Raw genomic sequence first — 23,296 nt, 5'->3', positions numbered from 1 at the left:
GCCTTACATTTCAAATGGCCAAAGACGGACACTTGTTGTTGGGAGGAGTGGCTAGAAGTATGGCCAGGGGGTTGGAGTCTGGGTATTTTTACTGACTTCATGGTCTAGTTTTAGCCATTCATATAATGTACAAAGTCATTTAACATAGGTACAAAGTAAATTTCAAAACACATTCACGGTCTCTTAAAGTATAGTTTGAACGTGGTACAGTGAATTTTACTACTGTGGAATTTTATACAGTGATACAATAGTATAGGAAGAACCATTTGAGATTCTATAAGTGACATACTCCAGGGTATGAAAGAGAGAAAATAGAGGGACTGTCCCTAATAATAAAAAAAGGCCTCTTGGTAGCTATGCTAGAGATCTATATGCTTCAGCAATATCGTTAAGATGATTACTGAGTGAAGACACTGTCTAAAAAAACCTTACAGATTGCTGTTTGTCAGCATTTGTCATCTTTTTTTATTTTGATTTAGTAAGTGTGATCTAATTTTACTCCTTTTTCTCATACATCTATCAGCCCTCTGTATTAATGTGGTAGCTATAATGCACACAAGATAGTCTCTGTTACTTGGTCATATTGATTACGTTTATGAAACCTAGGGTAAACATTTTCACTGACGAGTGGAATCTCAGCTCTGCTAAGTAGAAACAAGCAATTCTTTTATAACAGTGTCCACCAGAGCAGGATTTACCAACCATAAGGGGTCCTTGGGCAGCCACCCAGGACCTAGCAGGGCTAGGCAACCGTTGGAACTCTGGATGTTGTGGGCTACATCCCCCAGAATGCTCTTACAACCATCATGCTGGCAAAGCATCATGGAAGATGTAGTCCACGACATCTGGAGTGCCGAAGGTTGCCTACCTCTGAGGGTTTAGGCAGCAGACCAATAACCATGCATTTATTAGGCCCCATTCACTATCGCTGTGTGAAGAATGAAAGGAGGGACCCAAACTGGTCATCTGCCTATTATTCTTTTCCAGTGGCCACATGGCTTATATATGTGGCCATCATTATAGAGTGTATATCTGGATTCAGGCAGCTGCACGCTTTCAAAATAGCTAAGAAGTTCAGGTCTCTTCAGCCCCTCTCATTCTGCCTCCTCTCCCCCCCACCTACGACACAGTCACTATGACAGCACCTGCTGTGTAATTCAATGTCTGCTCCTGTCATTGGAACCATTAAATTCTACAAATATGAATTGACATTATAGGAAGAGGTTTTTAGTGGCAAGAAACTTTTTTCACCTGGCTAGTAGAACAGGACTTTTGAGCCCTGATGAAACTATATATGATATTGTTAGCCTGAAACTCACGATATGTATCTCCTAAGCATGCACTTAAAACAAATAAAATCGATACAGCGAAGTAGGCTGGTATTTCAATCATCCACGAAGCATTTCATGATTATAAAGAGTTTGTAGATTCCAATTTGTATCCTGGCTTCTTATTTCGTGCAAGCTCATCGCGATTTTGGTGTCCGCAGAGACCCACAGCAATAAAACACACACTGATCTTTGTTTAAAGCACAGTTCGCATGTCTCTGAATTCATTTGTATAATTAAAATTCTTTATGTTCTAAATGACATATCAGGTTACCTAAGTACCTATAAATATGTCGTGGAGTTATTGGAAAAACTCCCAGTAATGTTTTTATCCCTATCTGGGCCCCTTGCTGCTTCCCTTTTAAATGACCCCTCGGGTTAATTGTGCTCTACAAATTGCCTTTTGTATGTGCTTATTATATGTTGAGCTAACGCTAGAAGACATATGATCTCATTATAATTGCAATATTATACTATGTGTGCATAAGTAGGTTGTGAGCACTTTTAGTATGTTGTATGGTGTTTCATTTGTACCTGAGAGAATACAAGGACAACCTGAGGCCTATATTTAAAGAACAAATACCAAGTAAGATACTTAACGTTTAATTGCAAAATCATCACATCTTGAGGGATCCCAGTTAAATTAAATTATAGATACAATTTTATAGATATAATTAAGTTTTTTTTTTTAGTGTGACTGTTTTTGACTATGAATGTGCAATTTGCTTGTCAACACCCAACAGTTATCAATTTGGCGAATAACCGTGTAGAATTTAGTAAATAAACCATGAATTGTAAATAATTGAAAAGAGAATTGTCATATTCGGGCTAAAATGCCCAAACGAAGACCACAGCTAAATCTTTCCTAAACAGCTACTCTGGATTTTGCAGTTCGGTTTACTAATTCCTATTATTCATAATTTAATTAATAAAACCCCATGTATGTAAGATTTTTCTTAATACCCGATGAAGTCATGTAAGGGAATCAAAATAAAAATGTGATTTATGACTCCATTAAAAATGAAGTAGCTTTTTCTTTTTATAATGGGTTTATGACTAACTGCCAAGAAACTGCATGTAAGGTCACAAATATCATACATTTTACCTCCCTTCCCTTTCTGAATTAACTATTCCAGTCATAAAGAGGCAAAATAAAATCCATATTTGCAATCAAAATGGTATAGAAAAGCAAGATGCATCCTGGGATATGTTAAGAAAGGTCAAACCCTGCTTTCCTGAAAAATATATATTTTGAAAGCATTTCTTTATCTCTTTGAATATACTCACAAAAATATCATGAAACAGTGAGTTGTGTGAAATTAGCAACTCATTTATAGTATGTATTCACTGGCCGAGTTGGGGAATGTTTGCAATGTCGCCATTTTGGCATGAATTTTGCAAATCTAGTCTGGAATTATTATAGAGTGAATGAACAATTTTCGATTTGTCCTGTTCATATTTTGTTAACCTCTGTAAACTTTGCATATGGGAATGTATGAATACTTTTCTTTTTCTTTAATTTATATTGAGCTTTTGTGTGAACCCATATGTAAATATGATGTCTTGGGTAAACATGTGGCTAGTCATTGCTTCGTGTTTCTTACTTGTTAGCGTCCGATAAACAAAACATAACATTTATAGTTTATAGGTGTGAGTTTGAGTTCAGCATTTTGGGCCCAAGGCTGGGACAGATCATTGAGGTGAAATCTAAGAATGTTCTTACGAGAATGTTGCTCTGTCTGCACAGAGTATATTTAGCAGGTTGGCAGCTTCAGCCCACTTCTATCTCTGACAGTCTTAGGGGGTCTCATGTATAAGGCGGTAACACAATCCCCTTCTGAGCTCCACTCCCTATAAGGAGCCCCGAACACTCTGCTAATTATACCAGCACATATCTTCTGGACACCTGCACCAACCTCTTGGGGTTCAGTCATCTGTGGACATAGTGCTGTGACGAAGCCCTGTGTCCGTTGCCACCATGTCGCAGGTCAGTCTACACCATGGAGATGTCTGTACCTACAATCATTTTCCATCTTCACTTTGTCAGCTAGCTAAGCAGCTTTTTTTTTTTTTTTTTTACCCTTTTTCAGTTCAACCAATATATTTTATTTAATTTTTTTTACATTCGTCCTTAAAAAAAAACCCTTGAATATTCTGGTTGGTTGAGTTTAAGAGGATTTGCTGGGACAGCTGTATGATGGAACCTTCAGAGGAGACACCAGTGGATACCTAAACTACCTGGATATCTTGAGATATGTTATAATCTGTTGATGCAGGAAGACACTGGGCCTTCATTTGTTTCATATGATTGCAAGAGCTGACACAGTATATTAATGTAGATTGGCCTCACTATTCTACAGGGACCTTTTTCTCACATTTTACTATTGATTAAACATGGGGTTGGAGGGCAACTTATTAATTCCAAGCATTCAGTGACCCATATATTTTGGTTTGCAGCCTACAGACCAGCAGCAAGATGCGAGGTCCTTCCTCAGTGAAGAGATGATCGCCGGTAAGTAGCATTTCTTTGTGCGTGTATTAGCTGTGTATATATTGGTATTACTATATGCATATCCTTGTTTAGTGAGATATTTGCCATCGTATATGTATGCGTGGTTGGTATGCCTGTAAAGTTATGCGTTAGGAGAGGTGTTGAGTGCTATTGTCCAATGACCATACACCTCAATAGCCCCCTGGCCATATTTTTATGTCTGTACAAATTGAAGTTTGTTGCAGTTAATGTTTAATGGCCCATTCCCAATTCTAAGTACTGTACATGGTTCCCATTTCTTCCCGTCCCAACATTTATATTTGCATATTTGCATAAAGTATTTACCTTTCTAAAGTGTTTATTAATGTGATTGTAGTCATTTGTATGAATAAATCTGAGGAATTGTTTTTAGATTTCTGCATAATCCGTTGATTTATATATATATATATATATATATGTATGTCTTTGCGTGTGTGTGTGTGTGTGTGTGTGTTTGGGACAGATATTTGTGTGTGGAATTTATTGGGTCTGATTTTGTACAGTATATATGTGAATACAGTGAGCTGAGGAAATTATCCAGGTCAGGCATGTATAATCAGTTTTTTTAAAGCACAGGCCTGGGTTTTTGGGTTGAACTTTGAGGAGATATGAGAAAGAGACCAAAGGGGTGAACAGCAACATAGTAAACATGTTACCGAAAAGGGGCGTTAGAGATATCTGCAATATTTGGGAGGCTAGCAAAACTGACATTTTTAGCAACCAGAAGAGGCATGTTTATACAATTCTAGAAAAGCCCCAGACAGGAGCCATTTTAGGAAGCAGAGCATCCAGGTTTCTGTAGCCTTTCAAGACCTGCTAGTGATGGCAAAATTTGGCAGTACAATTGTTTTGAGTTGTATTTCCCATAATGCTCAGCCAGGCAAAATTAGGCTGAAGGCTGGCTAAGCATCATGGGAAATGTCTAGCATAGCATCTCCATAGCAAAGAATGTCCACCACTGCTCTGTGACAGCCACCAAACTGGGGGAAAAAGGGAAAGGGAAATTGAAATGGAAATTAAACAAGACAGGCAAAATAATGAGACAGAAGAAACCTAAATAGTACTAAGAGATGTCACATGGAAGAGATTGGTACAAATTGGTTGAAATTTATTTTTTTATTTAGCATTTTTCCATGTATGGCTTTATGCTATTGTTATAGCTGTATAAGCTAAACAATGGCGGATGCGCAGTGGATTTGCATCCAGGTGCTAACAATGTATTATTTACATTTCCGAGCCAAGGGGTGAAGAAAAAGGTTTAAAGTAAGCTTGGCTGAGTAAAAATTCAAAATGGCATTGGGGAATGGATAAATATGCAAATGGCCGATATACAGAAAAACTGGTTGAACAAAGTCTGCGTCTTTTTTTCTCTTTAGAGTTCAAGGCGGCCTTCGACATGTTTGACACTGATGGCGGTGGTGACATCAGCACCAAGGAGTTGGGTACTGTCATGAGAATGCTGGGACAGACACCAACCAAAGAAGAGTTGGATGCCATCATTGAGGAAGTAGATGAAGATGGTGAGTTTCAGGGGTGGGGTGATCAGTCTATAGAAAGGAATGACGAGACTAGTGTAGCTCGGACAATGTATATTTAGGTTCATAAAAGCATATTCACGTATGTCTTTAGACTATAAGGATTATCATAAGTGGAATCCCGTATGGGAAAATGGTAGCGTAAATGTATTGCACTCACAATGTCCATGCCATCTAAAATTATTATTTTTTTATTAAGAAATATGTATTAGCAGTAGAAATGGCAAATATGTACTGAAATTATGGAATTTGGTGGATTATCTTGCAGGCAGCGGAACCATCGACTTTGAAGAGTTCTTGGTCATGATGGTGCGCCAGATGAAAGAGGATGCTCAGGGAAAAAGCGAGGAGGAGTTGGCTGAATGCTTCCGCATCTTTGACAAGTCAGTGATACCCTTATTTAGCCCTGCTAATGGCAGTCCTGAACTTACCAAGATTTACACATGCATCATGACCCAAATATATACCCAATCTCAAGTGACATAAGGCAACCTCTAACTTACATTATGCTGTTTTATTCCTACTGTGTTCTGTGAACACACAGAGTAATGTGCCCCACTTTTTCTGCACATAAAAAACCATAAATCATTTAACATGGTTAAGAAAGTGTTCTATGGCATATAGTTTTTATTTACTTTACTTTATTTTGATGCCCTTTATAAAATGTTAAAAATAATTTCTAAAACTAAGGACTCGATAAAAAGACTCAATTAATGAATATTTTTCGATCCACTTTTAAAATGATTTACTATTATTACAAATATTTTAATATGTTGATAACAAATGTTTTTATTAATGATATACTTCTGGTATTTTATTTATTTGAAAAAATAATTTGAAAGTTGTTTTCAAAAAGAACAGTTTAATTAAATTTTTTTGGATAAGCTTTTTTATTTTTGTGAGATTTTTTTATAAACTTTCAATATTTTGATATTTTTTTATATATATGATATTTTGGGGGGATATTTTCATAATTAAAAAGTTTATCCAAAAATATTAAATTATTTGAAAAGTTTATCCAAAAATATTAAATATTAAGTCCAAGTTAGTATTGGACAATATGCAAAAATGATAATCCACCATACAGGATGTTGTCAGAAGGGACAAGGGAATTGGAAAGATTAGGCATAAATACCCAAAACGGAAACAATTCTCCGAAATATGGATATGTTTCTGGAACCCAACCTGAGATAAGGGTCAGGACCGCTTCTGGCGTGTCATACCACAGAGCTATCTGCAACTTTATAGGAATATGTACATCATATAATACTATGTGTCTTTCATCTTCAGAAATGCTGATGGGTACATTGACGGTGAGGAGTTGGCCGAGATCCTGCGTTCCTCAGGAGAGAGTATCACAGATGAAGAGATTGAGGAGCTCATGAAGGACGGAGATAAAAACAATGATGGCAAAATAGACTTTGATGGTATGTTGAGTCTGCATAAGGCTCGATATTTATACAACATCGCAAATTACTGCCTCTGGGCACCAATATACTGCTAGGTCTGGATTTACATCACAAGCGCCCCTTCCAAACTAATAAAAACAGTACTTGAACTTTTAAATGTAATAATATACACATAAAGCTTGAGGAAGATGTGAGAAAGCCTGGACTTGATGGACTCATGTCTCTTGTCAGCCTATGTAACTATGTAAAAGGAGCTACCCTGTTTCTTCCCAATATAGGGCATAATCCTAAAAGACATTAAAGGGATACTATAGGCATCAAAACAACTTTAGCTTAATGAAGTGTATACATCATGCAGTCTCACTGCTCAGTTGATCATATCCCTTTAATAATCAGCCAAAAAATAAACAAAACTGGAAATGAAGAGGAAGGAAATGGGATCTCCACTTAGATAATAAGTAGAGTGCATAGTCTATTAATTATGACAACTATTTGAATGTACTGAAATAAGGTTTTCTCAGTTATTTGCTCTATACTTGTATTTATAAACTGTACTATTATCTAAGTGGTGATCCAATTCCCTTCCTCTTCATGTTCATTTTTGTTTAATTTTTGGCTGACTTGTTCCAGTGTGTGTGTGGACAATGTGTGTGGAGAGCAGTGTGGACCTTTAATTCCTGAGTTGTCCCGGTCCTCTCCTCTCTCCCTCCTGCTGATCGCAGTGGGAACACACAGATCAGGCTCCTTAGACTGTATGCAAACAGTCCCACAGTCATGTAGTTAGCAAACACAGGTAGGGAGAGGGGTTTTAACAGGCAGAGCACGTGCCCCCCTACAGGACAGGTGCCTGTTGCCAGGTGCCTACTCTGCCTTATGTGCAACCCTGCCCTGCATATTGCCACCACATTTGACAGGTGTTCTTGTGTTTTTGCAGAGTTCCTGAAGATGATGGAAGGTGTACAATAAGCTGTGGGACATTCCTCTGGAGCGTTGTGACGCCAACTTGTAAATTACACTGCGTCTTATACCACCCGCACGATGGAGCAAGTTGTCCTGTTCTGTCCTTCATATCCCATTTTGCTTCCGTTGTCCATTTCACTGTCATTGGGAGAGTCTTTTTCTCCTCTCCATGTTCACGCCAAGACTCTCTGTTCTCTTCATCTTTCTGTTTTTTTCCTCTTCTCAAATGTTATTTATAAAACTGAAATTACCATTAAAAGTCTTAGTGAACCATTCGTCGCTCCAGACTGCCTTCCTGCTATTGAAGATCATACCCCTGAGAAATATGAAACCCGTGGGTTATGCGTTTTTGCTTTACCTAGGGGTTGACGTGTTTTTCATTTACACACTACAGATCAATATTTTCTAATTGCACACACAATGTGTTTTAAGGTGAGTCCAGGTTATGGTCTGCATGACAATGTTTCTGGCATCCAAAAGAACATTGGTAATGTTATAGAAGTGTGACTGTGAGGGATGGTTGGGCCAAGTGCACAACTTTTTTTATCTCTGAAATAAAACCGCCCACTTGAGGGGAACTTTAAAACATGTTGAAAAATAAAAAAAAATCATTTGTTTTATTGTAAGGTAAACTTTTTTTTGCAGTTTTGACTACATTAATCCCTTAAGAACACATGAAGGAATTGTTCCGTCATACTGGCTTTTTGCTTCCGAAGCTGTGTACTTAAGCGGTTAAGTGGTTAGCCATACGGCTCATGATGCGTAAATCTTATCTTTTTTGTTTTTCTTTTTAAGGTCTCTTTTGCCTTTGACTTTTGAGAAAAACATGGTGCACAACACTGCGCCTACTTAATAAGAAACTGTAAAAATTAACAAAAGCACATCAAAACAAAATATCAAAGAAGCACACAAATTTGGTGCAAACAATAAAAAAATCTGCTTTGCAACCTATACAATGTTAACAAAATAAAATGCAGATTGTGTATAACAGAAAGTTAGATCTGCATTCATGTAAGCCCATATAATAAAAAAACAACACAACATTCAGACACGTACCATGCACCACAACCCTTTTTTATGTCTGTTTTTTTTTCTCCTTTTCTCAGTGTTATAACACCAGGCATATTAGTAACATATAATAAGTTCAGTGACACAACACGTTTCCGTCAGTGACGAGAGAGAAAATTCACAAAACTGTTTCCGGTTACAGTGAAATGTCTCAAAGTTCCAATGTCACATTCTAGTAATAAGTTGACGCTTTTATATGTGCTTGCATAAGCCTGTTAGCATGTTGTTACTAAAGGGACACTATAGTCACCCAGACCACTTCAGCTCAATTAAGTGGTCTGGGTGCCAGGTCCCTCAGGTTTTAACCCTTCAGATGTAAACATGGCATTTTCAGAGAAACTGCTATGTTTACATTAGGGGTTAAGCCAACCTCTAGTGGCTGTCTTCCAGACAGCCGATAGAGGCGCATCTGCGACGCTGGATGCGAATTTCACATCCATCGCGCAGAGAGTCCATAGGAAAGCACTGAGAAATGCTTTCAAACGGACTGTTTGAATGCGCGCGTGGCTCTTGCCGCGCATGCGCATTCCGCTCCACTCTGGAGCTGACGTCGGCGGGGGAGGAGAGGTCACCAGTGCCGAGGGAGCTCGGCGCTGGAATAAGGTAAGCTGCTGAAGGGGTTTTAACCACGGGAGAGGGACCCTGAGGGTGGGGGCACCCTCAGGGCACTATAGTGTCAGGAAAACCGCTTTGTTTTCCTGACACTATAGTGATCCTTTAAGGATGTGGTAATTTTCCTATGAATAAAATAAATTCCATAACACAGGTACTTCAGATCACGGAGAGGAGATTAAATATAAAGGTTTCGACCTTTATATTAATCATTTATCTACAAGATATACATTGATGATTTTCCATGTCTGTTTTTTTAAAGGATGTGGCCTTTGGATTCAGTCCAAGGATACATTGACCACCAATAAAAATTAACAAAGTATTATTTTAGGCTATGTATTCATTGTATCCCTTAATACAATGGTTCCTTATAGCAGTGGTTTCCAAACCAAACCTAAAGACACGCCTACCAATCTACAATTTAAGGATTACCCAGTTGTATCTAAGGTGTTTTTAGAAAGAAAAAAGACACAACTGGTTAATCACTAAAACCTGGACTGGTAGGCGTGCCTTGAGGACTGGTTTGAAAACCCCTGCCTTATAGCTTGGTCCAATCTTGTCTCCAACCCCAAGTAAGGGGCTAGACTTTTCAGTCTTTCAGTAGAATTTCAGAATGTCAGGTCTAAAAGCAATGTGTTCTTCTGAGGTTTCAAACTTTTTATAGGAATCTGATTTTTATATTTAATGAGATGTGAGCATGTAAGAGCATCAAAACAGATGGTCATCTTTTGTTGGAAGAGCTATATCATAAAGAAACAAAACAAAACTCCATTATTTTTAGCACAAGTCAACGTTCATAATGTCTCATAAAAAAAAGTCGTCAAAAAATTATAGGAATTACAAAATAGAAAATAAAAACAGCAGCAATTTTGTACATGGGGTTTGACCATCAGATTTGAAAGAATTCTAACGCTTATGAAACATGTAAGCATAACGGGCAATTCTGGTTGATTCAACCAATTGTAGTAAGTTATCTAAATCTTTACTCCAGAACTGTGCAACTTACTCATCGAACAACATTCTACTTCTAAAATCTTTTAAAGATCAATGTTGCTGTAATTAAAACCCAGTGCAGTCAATAAATCACTCAAGTGCAATGTCACTGTCACGCTTAATACATACGTAGATCAAACAGGGAACAAGGTGATTGCAAACACAGTGGTTAAAAACCTCACAGCTGGTAATTTAAATATATATGGGTTTTAATTACCATTTCCAGCTGTGAGGTATTTTTAACCACTGTGGCCACAATCACCTCGTTCCCTGTTTTAACATTCTACTACTACTAAATATATCTATCTAAGAACTTTGGAAGACAACTTGTGAAATAGAGCTGGCCAATGTGTTGTTCATTCATCGACCTCCTTCACTGTATAATAAGCTTTTTTTTTGGAGGGGAGGGACAATCTTTATTTTTAGTTAACCAATGAACATTTGACTCATCTGTATACAGTATTGAATAACATTCAATACTTTAATCATATTAATTTTAGCTATCATTTCAGAATATAGCATGAACCAAAATACCCAGAAATAAAAGGGGAACACAGAAGGTGCGGTGGGGAGAGAATGGCCCCAATATATATAATATATGTCACATTTCCTTAATTAAATAGAATTTGCAAGTACCCTTAAATCAGCTATAAAGTCAAACCATGGCAGTTATATGCTGAAACGCTGTATGAGAAGTGGTGGGCTTATTCGTGTTTTTCCTTCAAGGCAATGATCTTCAGAGGTCACACTTGTCGTCTCCACAGGACAAGGGTAAGAGATTTAGCCACATTTAGGAGATGTTTAGTAAGTTGAGTTATTTTTTTTCTCGTTAAGTGTTTTTTTGAAGTGTAAAAGCACTGAAGCAGGTCAAAACAAAGGTCCATCTCGAATTGACGTTTCTCGTAGTTCCAATGCTCGCCACCGTATATATCAAAACATGTTTTTCTTTTTTTTTTTTTATAAATTCTTTATTTTGAAAGATTTTGTTGTTTGGGGTTGGGGTACAGAAAAGAAAACTTGGGGATGCATAATTGGTACCTGTTTCACAGAGCAGGTATGTTTTAACATGACAATTTATCAAGCTTAACAGTTTTACATGTCTGTAACAGTTTGTTTCATACATTATTTGCAGTGGTCGTTCTTGTTGTTCAAAATACAATACAATTGTTTATAGAGTTAGTTTTTGGGCGTTTGTTCATTGGCCCAGTGTTACAGATGTGTTTCGTATCATCTTTTCCTTGTCTAATGGTTGGGGTGGGGTACAAAAAGAAAAGAAGAAGGGGGGGGGATTGGATATCCTAATATTTTGTCCTTTTGTCTTTGCTCTGATGTCGTATCCTCTTACTGATTTGTGGGTCGGGTTTGTCTGGCATCTGGTGTGTGTGTGAGTTTATGGGGGATTAGCTTAGGCAATTCGGTTGTAGCACTTCTCTGTAGTGTCTGTGGGTTTTGGAGGGATTGGGTTGGGGGGTGTGAGTCTGATGTTTGCTTGTCGTTGCGTCTGTGGTGGGTTTTTGTAGCCTTTTGGAAGGTTGTGCGTGTAGTCGTATGTGGTGACGGTTGATCGTGTGTGTGGGTGTTGGTTCTTGTTGGAGTTTCGTTTCGAGGTGTTTTGAGGTGTCATTGTGTGTCCTGTGGGATGGGTCTGTTTGTGTTGATCTCCCCTGGTTAGTGGGAGGGTGTTTGTTGTGTAGTGGTCCTCCTCGTGAGTCCACTTTCTCTTCCTTTCTTATGTGTGGGCTCGGTGTGAGTGCGCCCTTGGTTAATGTCTTTGCGGTTTCGGGTGTAGGTCTTTATCAATTAAGCGCTCTCCGTAGAGGGGTTTTGTGGGTTTTGTGAGTGGTGGGTTGGGTTGTGTTTTGAAGGTGGTGGTGGGTGTGTGTGTTTCGCCAGCGGGTGGGGATTGTTCCCTTCTTATTTCTTATGGCAGGGTTGGGAATTCATAGAACCAGGGGTCCCAGATCTTGTTGTGGTGTTTTGTAGTGTCATGGATTAAAGCGGACATTTCGTCCATTTTTATAGTGTCTTTGATTTTCCGCTTAATTGTGTCCATTGTTGGGGTATCTGGGCTACCCCATTTTTCTGCGATTGCTCTTCTGGTGGCCAGAGCTATTTTGGCGATGAGTTTGTTTTGGGCCCGTGGTGTGTCTGCCAGGGGTTTGGACAGGAGCCATATCCATGGGTCCAGCGGGATGTTAGTGTGCAAGATCTGTGAAACCATAGTAGCAATTTGGTGCCATAGTTGCGCTGTGTGGGGGCATTCCCACCACATGTGAAGGTATGTTCCCTTCTGTCCGCAGCCCTTCCAGCATGAGTCGTTGTCTGACCTGCCCATCTGCTTGAGTCTTAAGGGGGTGAGGTACCACCTCATGAGGGTCTTGTAAGCCTGCTCTTTATGGTTGACGCAAATTGAGATGGTAGCTATAGCTTCCCAAATGTCGGCCCAGTCTGATGGGTCTTCTGCCGGGCCTAAGTCCCTCTCCCAAGCCGACACGTACGTGAGTGCTCCGTCTTTGGTGTGTTGTATTATGTGTGAGTATATCTCTGAGATTTGGCCTTTACGTGCTGGGGTTTGTAGGCATTGTTTTTCAAAGAGTGTCTGCTTTCTGGTCCCTCCCTGAGTTATTGTCGGGGTTTCTAGAAAGCTTTTTATTTGTATGTGGCGAAACATGTCGAAGGTGCGAAAAGGAGTGTTTTGTGGAAGTTCTGCGAATGGAATCGGGCGTCTTTGTAAAAGTGTTGTAGTCTCGTGAGGTCATTATCTTCGAAGCGGGTAAAGTCTTTGGGCGTCATGCCCGGTGGGAATTGAGTGTTCCGGAGTATGGGGGTTAGCGGGGAAATTTGGGTTGTCAGGCCATGTTTGTGTACGATTTTATCCCATACCTTAATAGTGTTTAGGATTGCGGGTGATGTTTGAGGGAGGGGGGGTCTCGCTGGTTTGGGCAGCCATATATACATTGAGGGGAAATCCCTGCCAAAAATATTGTGTTCCAGGTCGACCCATCTCTTTGCCCCTGGTGGAACGTGCCAGTTCTGTGCTTGTGCCAGCTGTGCAGCCTGATAATAATGAGTGAGGTGCGGGAGGCCCAGACCTCCTTGTTTGTTGGGTACATATAGGGTCTGTCTTTTTATTCTAGCGCGTCTGTTGGCCCATATAAATTTATCGATCTTTGACTGCAGCTGTTTGAAGTCTGTGGGGCGTATTGGGATCGGAAGAGTTTGGAATAGGTATAAAAGTCGCGGTAGGGCGTTCATCTTGACAGACGCCAACCGTCCTAGCCAGGATATCGGCATGTCTTGCCATCTATCTATGTCGCGGGTGATGTTTTGAATTGTAGGTGTGTAGTTCAGGTCATAGCAAAGGGAAAGGTCTGCCGGGATGGTTATACCCAGGTATTTAATGTGATTGAGAGTAAGGTCGAATGGATATATGTTGTGTATAGCTGTTTTAGTGGTGGGGTCTATGTGTATTGGTAGTACCTCCGTTTTGTTAATGTTGAGTTTATATCCCGAGACCTTGGCGTAGGCATGCAGGGCGTCTAAGAGTGGTGGTAGGGATGTGACTGGTTCTGTAATTGTTAGGAGCAGGTCGTCTGCGTACGCCGCCGTTTTGTATTCTTCCCCTCGTATCGTCATTCCTTTTATGTCCCTATGAAGTCTGAGGATTTGTAGGAGTGGTTCTAGGGACAGAGCGAAAAGTACTGGGGAAAGTGGGCATCCCTGGCGAGTACCGTTATGGATTGTGAAGGTTGGAGGGCGTGTGAGTGGGAGGAGGAGGTGTGCTTGTGGTGAGGCATAAAGCACGTGCAGGGCATTCATGAATTTTTGTGGGAGTCCAAATTTTTCTAGTGTGGCGAATAGGAAGGGCCATAGGAGCCTATCAAATGCCTTTTCGGCGTCTAGTGATAGGAAGAGGGTTGGGGTGTGTGTCTTGTGGGCTGACCAGATGAGGTTGTATGTCCGTCTCGTGTTGTCGCTTGCCTGTCGTGTCGGTATGAAGCCCACTTGATCTGGGTTTATTAGTGTGGTTAGGTTGGGGCTTAGGCGGTCTGCTAGAATTTTGGTGAATATTTTAATGTCCACATTTAGGAGTGAGATTGGTCGGTAATGTCCAGGGTCGAGGTTAGTTTTGTTGGGCTTAGGTAGGAGGCATATATTCGCCTGTAGCATGTTATTCGGTAGTTGGTCTCCCTGTAGGATGGTGTTGTATAGTGTGCACAAGTGTGGTATCAGATTGGGTGCGAATGTCTTGTAATATAGCCCAGTGAACCCATCTGGACCTGGGCTTTTGTTGGGCTTTAGCTCTTTTATCGTTCTTGCGAGTTCTTCTGGTGTTATGGGGTTGGCTAGGGTCTGTGCCGCTTCTGTGGCTAGGGAGGGTAGTGGTATTTGGGCTAGGTATTGGTCTATTAGTGTTTTGGTCAGTGTTGGGTGGTGTCGTGTTTCAGGGGTGTGGTCATATAAGGATCTGAAGTATTCTTGAAAGACTCTGGCGATTCTGTCTGGGTCTTCTGTGGTGTCTCCATTTGGTGTTGTTATTTTATGTATTTGTTTATGTTCGTTTCTTTTTTTGAGTCTGCGGGCGAGTAGTGTGTCGGCTTTGTTCGCTTTGTCGTAATATAATTGTTTTGTCCAGAGTATCGCTTTGGCCGAGTCTTTCGCCATGTGTTCTTTTATCTCTGTCTGGCATTTTTTAATTTGTTCGTTGAGTTCTTGTGTTGGGTCTATTTTGTGTTTGGCCTCCAGGGTTCGCAGAGTCTGTAACGTTTGTTCGAGATGGGCTACCTGCTTTTTTTTGTGTATTGACGCTTGGTTAATTAAGGCTCCTCTGATTACGGCTTTGTGTGCCGCCCATAGATTGCCTTCGGAGCTTGCCGTGCCTTTGTTGATTTGGAAGTATTCCGTTATGGCTTTGTCGATTGTTTGTCTGATTTGTGGATTGTGTAGGAGGAGTGGGTTTAGGCGCCACGTCCAGGGTCTCGCCGTTCCGGGTAGGTTGAGCGTTAGCGTTATGTCTGCATGATCAGACCATGTGATGGGGCCTATTGCTGTGTTTTTGATCATGGGTGCTAGTGACGGTGACGCGAGAAAGAGGTCTATGCGGGAGTGTGATTGGTGTGGGTGTGAAAAGAAGGTGTAGTCTAGAGCTGTGGGGTGTTGAGCTCTCCATGTGTCAATGAGGCGTGTGCGTGAAATGAATGCTGAGAGTAGTTTATCTGCGTTCGCTGTTGGTGGTCTATTTTTTCTGCAGGTTTGTGAGCGGCGTCGGTCTACCTTTGGTGATGGGGTAGCGTTGAAGTCGCCACCGATTATGGAGTGGTGAGAGGGAAAGAGGGCTAGGTGAGCCTGTATTGTGTGCCAGAATGCGTTGGTTGGGGCGTTTGGCGCGTATAGGGTGGTAAATGCATAGGATTGCGTGCCTATCTTCCCTGCAACTGTGAGGTATCGGCCTTGAGGGTCCGCTACAGTTTTCTGTATAGAGAGGGGGCAGGATTTTCTTAGTACTATGGCTACCCCGTTATGTTTCTCTTGTGGAGAGCTGGCAAAGTGGTTGACTTTGTAGTGTCGGCTCAGGAGAGGGAACTGTTTGGCTCGAGTGTAGTGCGTTTCCTGCAGTAGAAGTACGTCTGCTTTGGTTCTATTTGCCCATCTCATAAGTTGGTGTCTCTTAGAGGGGTTGTTCAGACCTTTACAGTTGATTGATAGGCAGGTCAGAGTGGCTGGCATGCTGGTTGGTGTTGCAATAGACCGTAGCGTGTGGGTTATCTGTCTGCGGGGGGTTGTTTTGGGTTGTGGAGTGTGGGTTGTGGTTGGGGGGGGGTTGGGGTGGGGTGTGGGTGAGAAGCGCTGTTTTTTGGGGGGGTGTTTGTGTGGGGTTAGGAAGGTTGAACCAGTGGGGTGGGTGGGGGAAAGTGTTGGGAGGGGCCTGGTCTTACCAGTCAATCGCCAGGCGTCGAGTGGGCGGTGTTGGTTGGTGTTGTTGGTGTTTGAGTTTTGTGTATGTGGATTTGTTGTTGCCTGTATGTTTTGGAGTGTGTTAAGTGTAGATAGTTGTGTTTGGTTGTTAGAGTTTGTGGGGAGGAGGGTAGTGTGACTGTGTGTCTCTTTCCCCTCTTCCCCGGGCACGAGGTGTCGTCTCCGCGGGTGCAGTGCGTTTATGGCGGGTTGTATGATTGTATGCTGTGTTGGTACCGGGTAGTCTTTCGGGTCGTATGTACGGTAGTGTTCTGGAATTATGCTTTTTGTGTGTGTGTTTTTGTCCTGTCTGGGGTGGGGTCTTTGTTAAGTCAGTGTACGTGTTCTGGGATTTATGGTAGTTGTAAATGTTTGTCGTTATCCTCATGATGGTGGTATTCTTGTGTGGGTGGTCGTGCTATGGCTGTCGGGTGTGTGTGCAGTCGGGTGCGATTTGGTGTGTTCGTAATTGTGGCCTGTAGGTTTTGCTGACTAACCTGTCTGTGTCTATTTTTCGTTGTAAGACCCAGTTTGCATGCTGATGTGCTGTCGTCAGGGTGTCAGGTTTTCATGAAGCAATAGTGTAGCACTGGTAACATATCTTTAACAAAAATAAACATAAACATAAACAACATGTCATTGAAACTTTTAAACATCACATATATAGTAGGTTCTTAGTATCTTAGCATCAGGTGCTCAGGGTAGGTGTTTAGGTCCTGTGTAGATTGTGGCGGGGTGATCAGTCCCTACTGCCCGGTTCCCGGGTTTCCCTTTTTTGTGGGGGTCATCAACCCTTTACAGTTTGGGTGTTTGTCGTGCAGCATCACTTTAGAAATGCATGTTACCCCTTAGAAATCTAGTAAGTGGGTGCTTCGCGTCAGGTATCGGGGGTCAGCCCCCTGTTGTTTCGTGGGGTTTTTATGCTGCCCTACGTTTCTCTGGGGTGGAGTCCTTCTCCCCCCGGCACCCCCTGTTATATAGCACCCTGTAGTGTCTTACTTATTGGTATGAGTGTGATCATTATGAGCAGTATTATAGACCTTGGTGTGTAGTGGTCCCACATTGGGGTGTGACAGTATTTCCCTGGGGTGTTGTCCTGCATTTTGCCGGGGTGGTGTCCACCCTTTATCGGCGCCCCTTGCTTTAAGTGTACCAGGTATTGGCAACTGTATTGGTTTGATTGCGTCTGTTGCAATTATTGATCTGAGCATTAATGGATATTAGCCTGGTATTTGGGGTATAGCTATATATTATCTGGTGAGCCATCTAGTGTGTTGTCTGGGTGTTGCCCGCCTCCCTCCGGCCACCATTGCCTTGTGTATATCCTGTGGTGGTACCCATATTGATTCATTGGTGTCGGTTGGAGTTCTTATTGTAAACCTTGTTGGGCAGTATCCCAGGATTGGTGTATAGCATTATCGTACTGGCATGTAACCCCTCTTTTAGTCGGGGTGGTACCATCCTCTCCCCGTTACCCTCCCGCCTTAAGTATACCCTGTGGTGGCAATCTTGCTGGCTCGATTGTGTCAGAAGTGGGTCTAAGCATAAACATAAACATAACCATATGTGAACATTAAACCTTAACCCCCTATTGGGGTATAACAGCGTGTTATGACATTGATACTACCGGTCTTGGAGTTATTAATGGAGTCCTTTTACCCGGTCCTTGGCGTGGGTGCCTGGGCTCAGGTAGAATCAGAATTATATGAAGGAGTCCTATGCGCACCAAGCGCTGTTGTTCAGGTGTCCTTTTGTGGATGATCTTGCGAGGCCGGTGAGGTGTTCTTCTTTGACTGTGTGCGCGCCATGTTTGCGCGGGAATCAGTTCGTCGGTTTCGGCTTTCGTTTGCGGTAATTCGGGTGTCTGTCGTCGGGTAACGTAGTTGTAATCCCAGATGTGTCGCGAAATCCCGCATGTCGGAGACTTGGTGGAGGGTGTAAGTTTGATCCCCTTTTTTTACCGTGATTCGGAAGGGGTGCCCCCACGTGTATCGCCAGCCGGCTTCCAGTAGGGCCGTGGTGAGGGGCTTAAGATCCCGGCGTTTTCTCAGTGTTGACGGGGCCAAGTCCTGGTAAAATTGGAGCTGTTGTCCCTGGTAAGTTGGTGGGTGATCTCTCGCTGCTTTCATAAGCTGTTCTTTTACCGGGAAATGTAGCAATTTGACGATGATGTCCCTTGGTGTATTTGAGTTAGGGAATGGGGGCCTCAATGCCCTGTGGGCTCTTTCGATGTAGATGTCTGGCCCCGGGGTGTCTGGTAGTAGGGACTGGAATATGGCTGTGATAGTGGGGAGTATGGCCTCTGGCAGGACAGATTCCGTCAGGCCTCTGATGCGTATGTTTTGCCTGCGAGATCTGTTATTAAGATCCTCCATTCCATCTTCCAGAAATAGGATTCTGTCTTTCAGCATCCCTATGTCTTTGCTGTGATCTAGCACCTGGGTTTGAGTTTCTTTAAGCGCATTTTCTGTGTCGCCGGTGCGTGAGGCCAGTGCCTCTATGTCGCCTTTGAGGCCTGCAATTTGTTTTTCAAGAGCTGCTGTGGTGTAGGCTTTGATGTCTGCCGACGTTTCTTTCAGCATGAGCCGCAGGTCCTCTTTGGTGAGGGGTGTCGAGTGGGTGCTCTCGTGTTCGCTCTCTTCAGAGTCTGAACCGGAGTTTCCCTGGCTCTGGGCCCAAGATGGCTGCCTGTCTTCCTTTGTCCGGAACATCGTGGCCACGGATGGTGTCGAATCCTTTTTCTTTTTTGCTCCCCCCATGAAGGTGAGTGTTGTTGTTGGTTGTGGATAGTTTAGCACCTGTTTAGCACTTTTGTGGAGGCTGATGGATGCGGATTTCGTGCCCGGGGTGAGAGAGCTGAGGGAACACACGTCCTACTCCATTGACAGTTAGGCTCCGCCCCAAAACATGTTTTTCTTTTAACGTGAACAACCACTTCTTTAGAATTTGCAAAATTAAATAAAACATTGAAAATCATTTATAACTTGCGCTGACCTTATTCTTCACGAGAAACTCTGTTTTCTTTTAAATTCTATAAAAGATTTAGCAAGTGACATCATATTCCAGTTCAGACAAGGCCAAGAGAAACATTGCAAATGGAGAGAACACATAGAAACATTGTTTAATTTCTCCTCTTCTCTGTAAGCGTTCGCTACCCTGACTGTCAAATGCAAAGGACAGAGTTTATAACAATGGCTGACATAGAGCTGAGATGGGCAGACTAGATGGGCCGAATGGTTCCTATCTGCCGTCACATTCTATGTTTCTATGGAGGAGCCCAGTTGCAGGATAAAGAGGTGTTGAGTTCCACTTTTAATTTTATTTTTCACCCCTCCCAAATACATATTTGTTAAATATAGGGATATTTAAAGATAATATTAAAAATCCGAGAAAGTAACAGATCCCCTTTTAGTTTTAGCAAACAACCTGCGCTATATATTAATAATATAATATTCTTCGTAAATGCGCTTATTATATCGCATATCACCATTTTACATGCATTCCACACCATGCAATTTAAAGGACTACCAAAGGGCACCCAGACCTCGTCATGTCAATGAAATGGTCTGGGTGCAATGCCCCTGCTATTTTTGCCCTACACTATATAACACTGCCATTTAATACATACGCAATGTTTTCAATGCAGGGCTAAACATACCTCTGGTGGCCGTCTTCCTCCTCTGAATGCTTCTCATATACAGCATTTGGTTTTCATTCCCAGTGCTTCTCTAGGTGAAGCACTGGATTGGGTGAGACGAGGAAGAACGAGCAGCTGCACCGAGTGAGTTGTGGCGCTGGAAAAAAGCTATGTTTTTCTTTTTTTTTAAAATTAATTTAGGGGTTCCCTGAATCTAAATAGATAGGAGAACACTACAGCTAAAAATAGGGGCCCACAGGTGTCATGACTAAGGCCTCTATGCCAAAACATTATATCTTTTTTTTTTCTTTTTTTTTTCAATAAATATTTTATTTTGCCTTCACCTTATGTTCTGACGTCTGTGGACCTCTATTTTTAGTTGTTGCTAGTGGGCTGCGGACCCCCTTCCACAGATCTTCTATGCAAACATACTCGTGTGCAGCACTCCTTTGACATTATGCATTGGAGAACACTATAGCATTAGAAATAACAAACGCTATAGTGTTCCTTTAAGAGATGTCATTCTTTATCCAAAAGATCTTGCGGATATATATATTGCATACATATTATTATATATGAATAAACCACAAGTCACAAGGATGAATGGTCCATTAATGTCTCTAGAATCCTGAATCTAGATGGCATTTTTTTCCCCAGTAAACGCCTCCACATATTTTTTTTTTTACAAGACTATTATCCCCGACTAACTGTCTAGCCCCTTCATGATGCATCCTTGTGAAGATTCACAATATGCATGCAGGCCTACAAAGTGCGGCACCTCCTCTCCTAGGGCCACCATGGTCTTATACCCTCACCGGGACCAAAAGTGTAAGTGTAAATGTGTAAGAGACGTGCCAGGTGGCCAGATTAAATTGTCTTCGCTGTCCCTTATTTAGGTCTCTATTGGCAAATTACAATTTGCTTTACTGTTGGTGTTGGTCAGCTTGTTACGTTTGGAAGAAAATAAAGAATGCCTATCTCTGCCTACTCCAATTGATCATTAGAGCAGCAATGTGGATTCTCTAAACTACATTTTCAATTAGTATTTTTAAGTAATGTTGATATGCTAATAGGCGGTGCATGCCTAGGACCAGGTCCACTAAAGCTGACTCTGCATACAGTTTTTCATAAGAAAATATTTCCATCTTACAGTAGGACAGTGTTGGCACAGTTTCATATTCCGGAAGAAGGATCTGAATTTGGCACAGTCCCCCTCTTGAAGGAGAAGCTAGAGCCTTGCCTTGTTTAGATCCCAGAGGAACGATCTATAACTGGAAGTGTTGTTATCACTAAGGAGGGATTTAAGCTTCTAGTTTATTTTCAACATAGAACGGTTTCAGTAAAGACTCTCTGAGCCGACGAAAAGCTTCATCGTGGAGAAGACTTAAAGTCTTTTCAAACCACTTTCTCTCTACGAGAATAAAAGGCCCCGTGAACACGTTTTAAATCAAGTGGCACTATCCCTGCAGAGAGAGAATTCTATTACATATATCTTTCCCAGTTTATTAAATATCCACGAATGTATTCTGCTGCAGACATTCGTGAAACAGATGGGCGTTCAGCCTCCCTGCAGCACAGAAAAAAAAAATATCTGTTTATAGAATTCCACGGATTTCAGCAATATTTTATACTTGAATGAAACAAAGTCACCTTGACTTATTGCCTGTACTTTGTTTATGGAAAATTTTCACTAAGAACAAAATGTATTAATGACTTCAGGTCAGGTTAGATCACAGTTTGATACTTTCATAAGAAGCTAATTAGAGAATGTAATGACTTTGTAAATACGTAAAAAGAACAGAGAAGCTGGGTTGCCATATACAGCAAAACAAACATGTTTGGGCTGTTCTTCTAAGTCACCTTTGTGCAAGAAAAATAAAATGTATTTGATATAATAATTGCAAGCTTTCTGACCACGTACTCTAAAAGTGCTAGTGATGCCTCTTTACTGTGGGAACTGGGGATGTGGATGTGACACGTTGGGGATGGATATGGAACAATGAGGTTTGGGGGGTGGGGATGAGGACGTGTTATTTCAGAGAGAGAGAGGGGGAAACATGGCTGGGGAGTGTGGCAATGGGTCTGAGGACTTTGGATATCTATGTGAGATGAAGTTATACGGATGTGAGGATGAGAGGATATGGCTATGTATAGGGGTTATGGTTATTTTAATGGAATACTGCAAGTACTATAACTATTACAGTGTGCTATAGTGGTTATGATGCCAGAGTGCCGTGGCCCCACCAGAACTGTTAGTACACACCCGGGGATCACCAGGTGCCGAACCTTGCCTCCACTACAGCCTTCAGAGTATCAGATGTTCTTTGTCTAAGCTAAGTCCGACAGTGCGGAGCTTAGCTTATTGGCCGAGAGACATCAACAGATGCTTCAAGGCTTCTAGAAAAAGCATCCAGCTCTCCTGGCTGTTGAGAGGAGACGAAAAAGGGCCTTCTAGTAAGAAGTAAAATCGTTGTAAAATGGTTGACTCCTGACATTGAGGGGAAGAAAAGGTAGTGCTTGTGCTGCTTGGAGTATTCCTTTAAGGATGGGGGGTAAGACAATGGGAATAAAGATGCGGTGTATATGATTAGGGGATAGTACATGACTTTAGGCAGTGGTTCTCAAACCAGTCCTCAAGACCCACCAACAGTCCAGGATTTAGGGATTGCCCTGTTGAGTCTAAAGTTCTTTTCTAAAAACACCTTAGACACAACAGGGCAATCCCTAAATCCGGGACTGTTGGTGGGTCTTGAGGACTGGTTTGAGAACCACTGCTTTAGGGGTATATGGATATTGAATAAGGAAATAGACGACATATAGTGATAGTGAATGGAGTGTTGGGTATGACTTGATTATACAATACAATTACATATTGTAATGGGTTTTGTGGGGGTACACCCTGCTTAGGGCCCTATTAAAAATCTATTATAATCTATTATAAAGTTGAAGATGCGATGTGATGTGATGTAGAACAAAGTAAATTTCACCCATTTGAAGAAACATTCTTGAAAATGTGATATATTTTATATTAGGGAGAGACGGCACAATTTTAAATGTTGAAATATTTAATCTGGAATAGTAATCAATATTAATGTTAATCGTAAAGCATCTTGCCGGGGTTCTCTCTAAGACGGTGAAAACATTTAATTAAAAAAGAATACTGAATAAAATATAAATAAGCTTATGGACTAGTAATCAGGATTGCAAATAGAATAATTAGAAAAATTACAGTGGAGTTTTCACATAAGGGTTTTTGCACAACAAGATAG

The 23,296-nt window shown here is 41.4% G+C and overlaps 1 protein-coding gene and 1 long non-coding RNA gene across 3 annotated transcripts in view; both read left to right on the top strand.

Annotated features, from left to right (window-relative positions):
* Positions 1-8,037, top strand: part of TNNC2 (troponin C2, fast skeletal type) — a 35,769-nt gene extending 27,732 nt beyond the window's left edge. The window contains exons 1-6 of one of the 2 annotated variants that reach the window (XM_063459156.1): positions 3,204-3,315; positions 3,786-3,840; positions 5,235-5,378; positions 5,662-5,776; positions 6,684-6,820; positions 7,737-8,037. In XM_063459156.1, the coding sequence (XP_063315226.1) occupies positions 3,307-3,315; positions 3,786-3,840; positions 5,235-5,378; positions 5,662-5,776; positions 6,684-6,820; positions 7,737-7,768 (492 nt within the window). In that variant the 5' untranslated portion in view covers positions 3,204-3,306 and the 3' untranslated portion in view covers positions 7,769-8,037. Of the gene's footprint in view, positions 1-3,203; positions 3,316-3,785; positions 3,841-5,234; positions 5,379-5,661; positions 5,777-6,683; positions 6,821-7,736 lie in introns of those variants that run through there. The other variant, XM_063459157.1, reaches the window with a different exon arrangement.
* An 887-nt stretch (positions 8,038-8,924) lies between these two features.
* Positions 8,925-20,983, top strand: LOC134614897 (uncharacterized). Its single transcript, XR_010091277.1, has 2 exons — positions 8,925-11,358; positions 19,283-20,983. It is a non-coding gene; the product is annotated as an uncharacterized LOC134614897 (long non-coding RNA).
* Positions 20,984-23,296: the final 2,313 nt, after the last annotated feature.

Source organism: Pelobates fuscus, chromosome 6, assembly GCF_036172605.1.
Source record: "Pelobates fuscus isolate aPelFus1 chromosome 6, aPelFus1.pri, whole genome shotgun sequence".
In the NCBI taxonomy this organism is placed as follows: Eukaryota; Metazoa; Chordata; class Amphibia; order Anura; family Pelobatidae; genus Pelobates; species Pelobates fuscus.
This window is presented reverse-complemented; position numbering and strand designations above follow the sequence as displayed.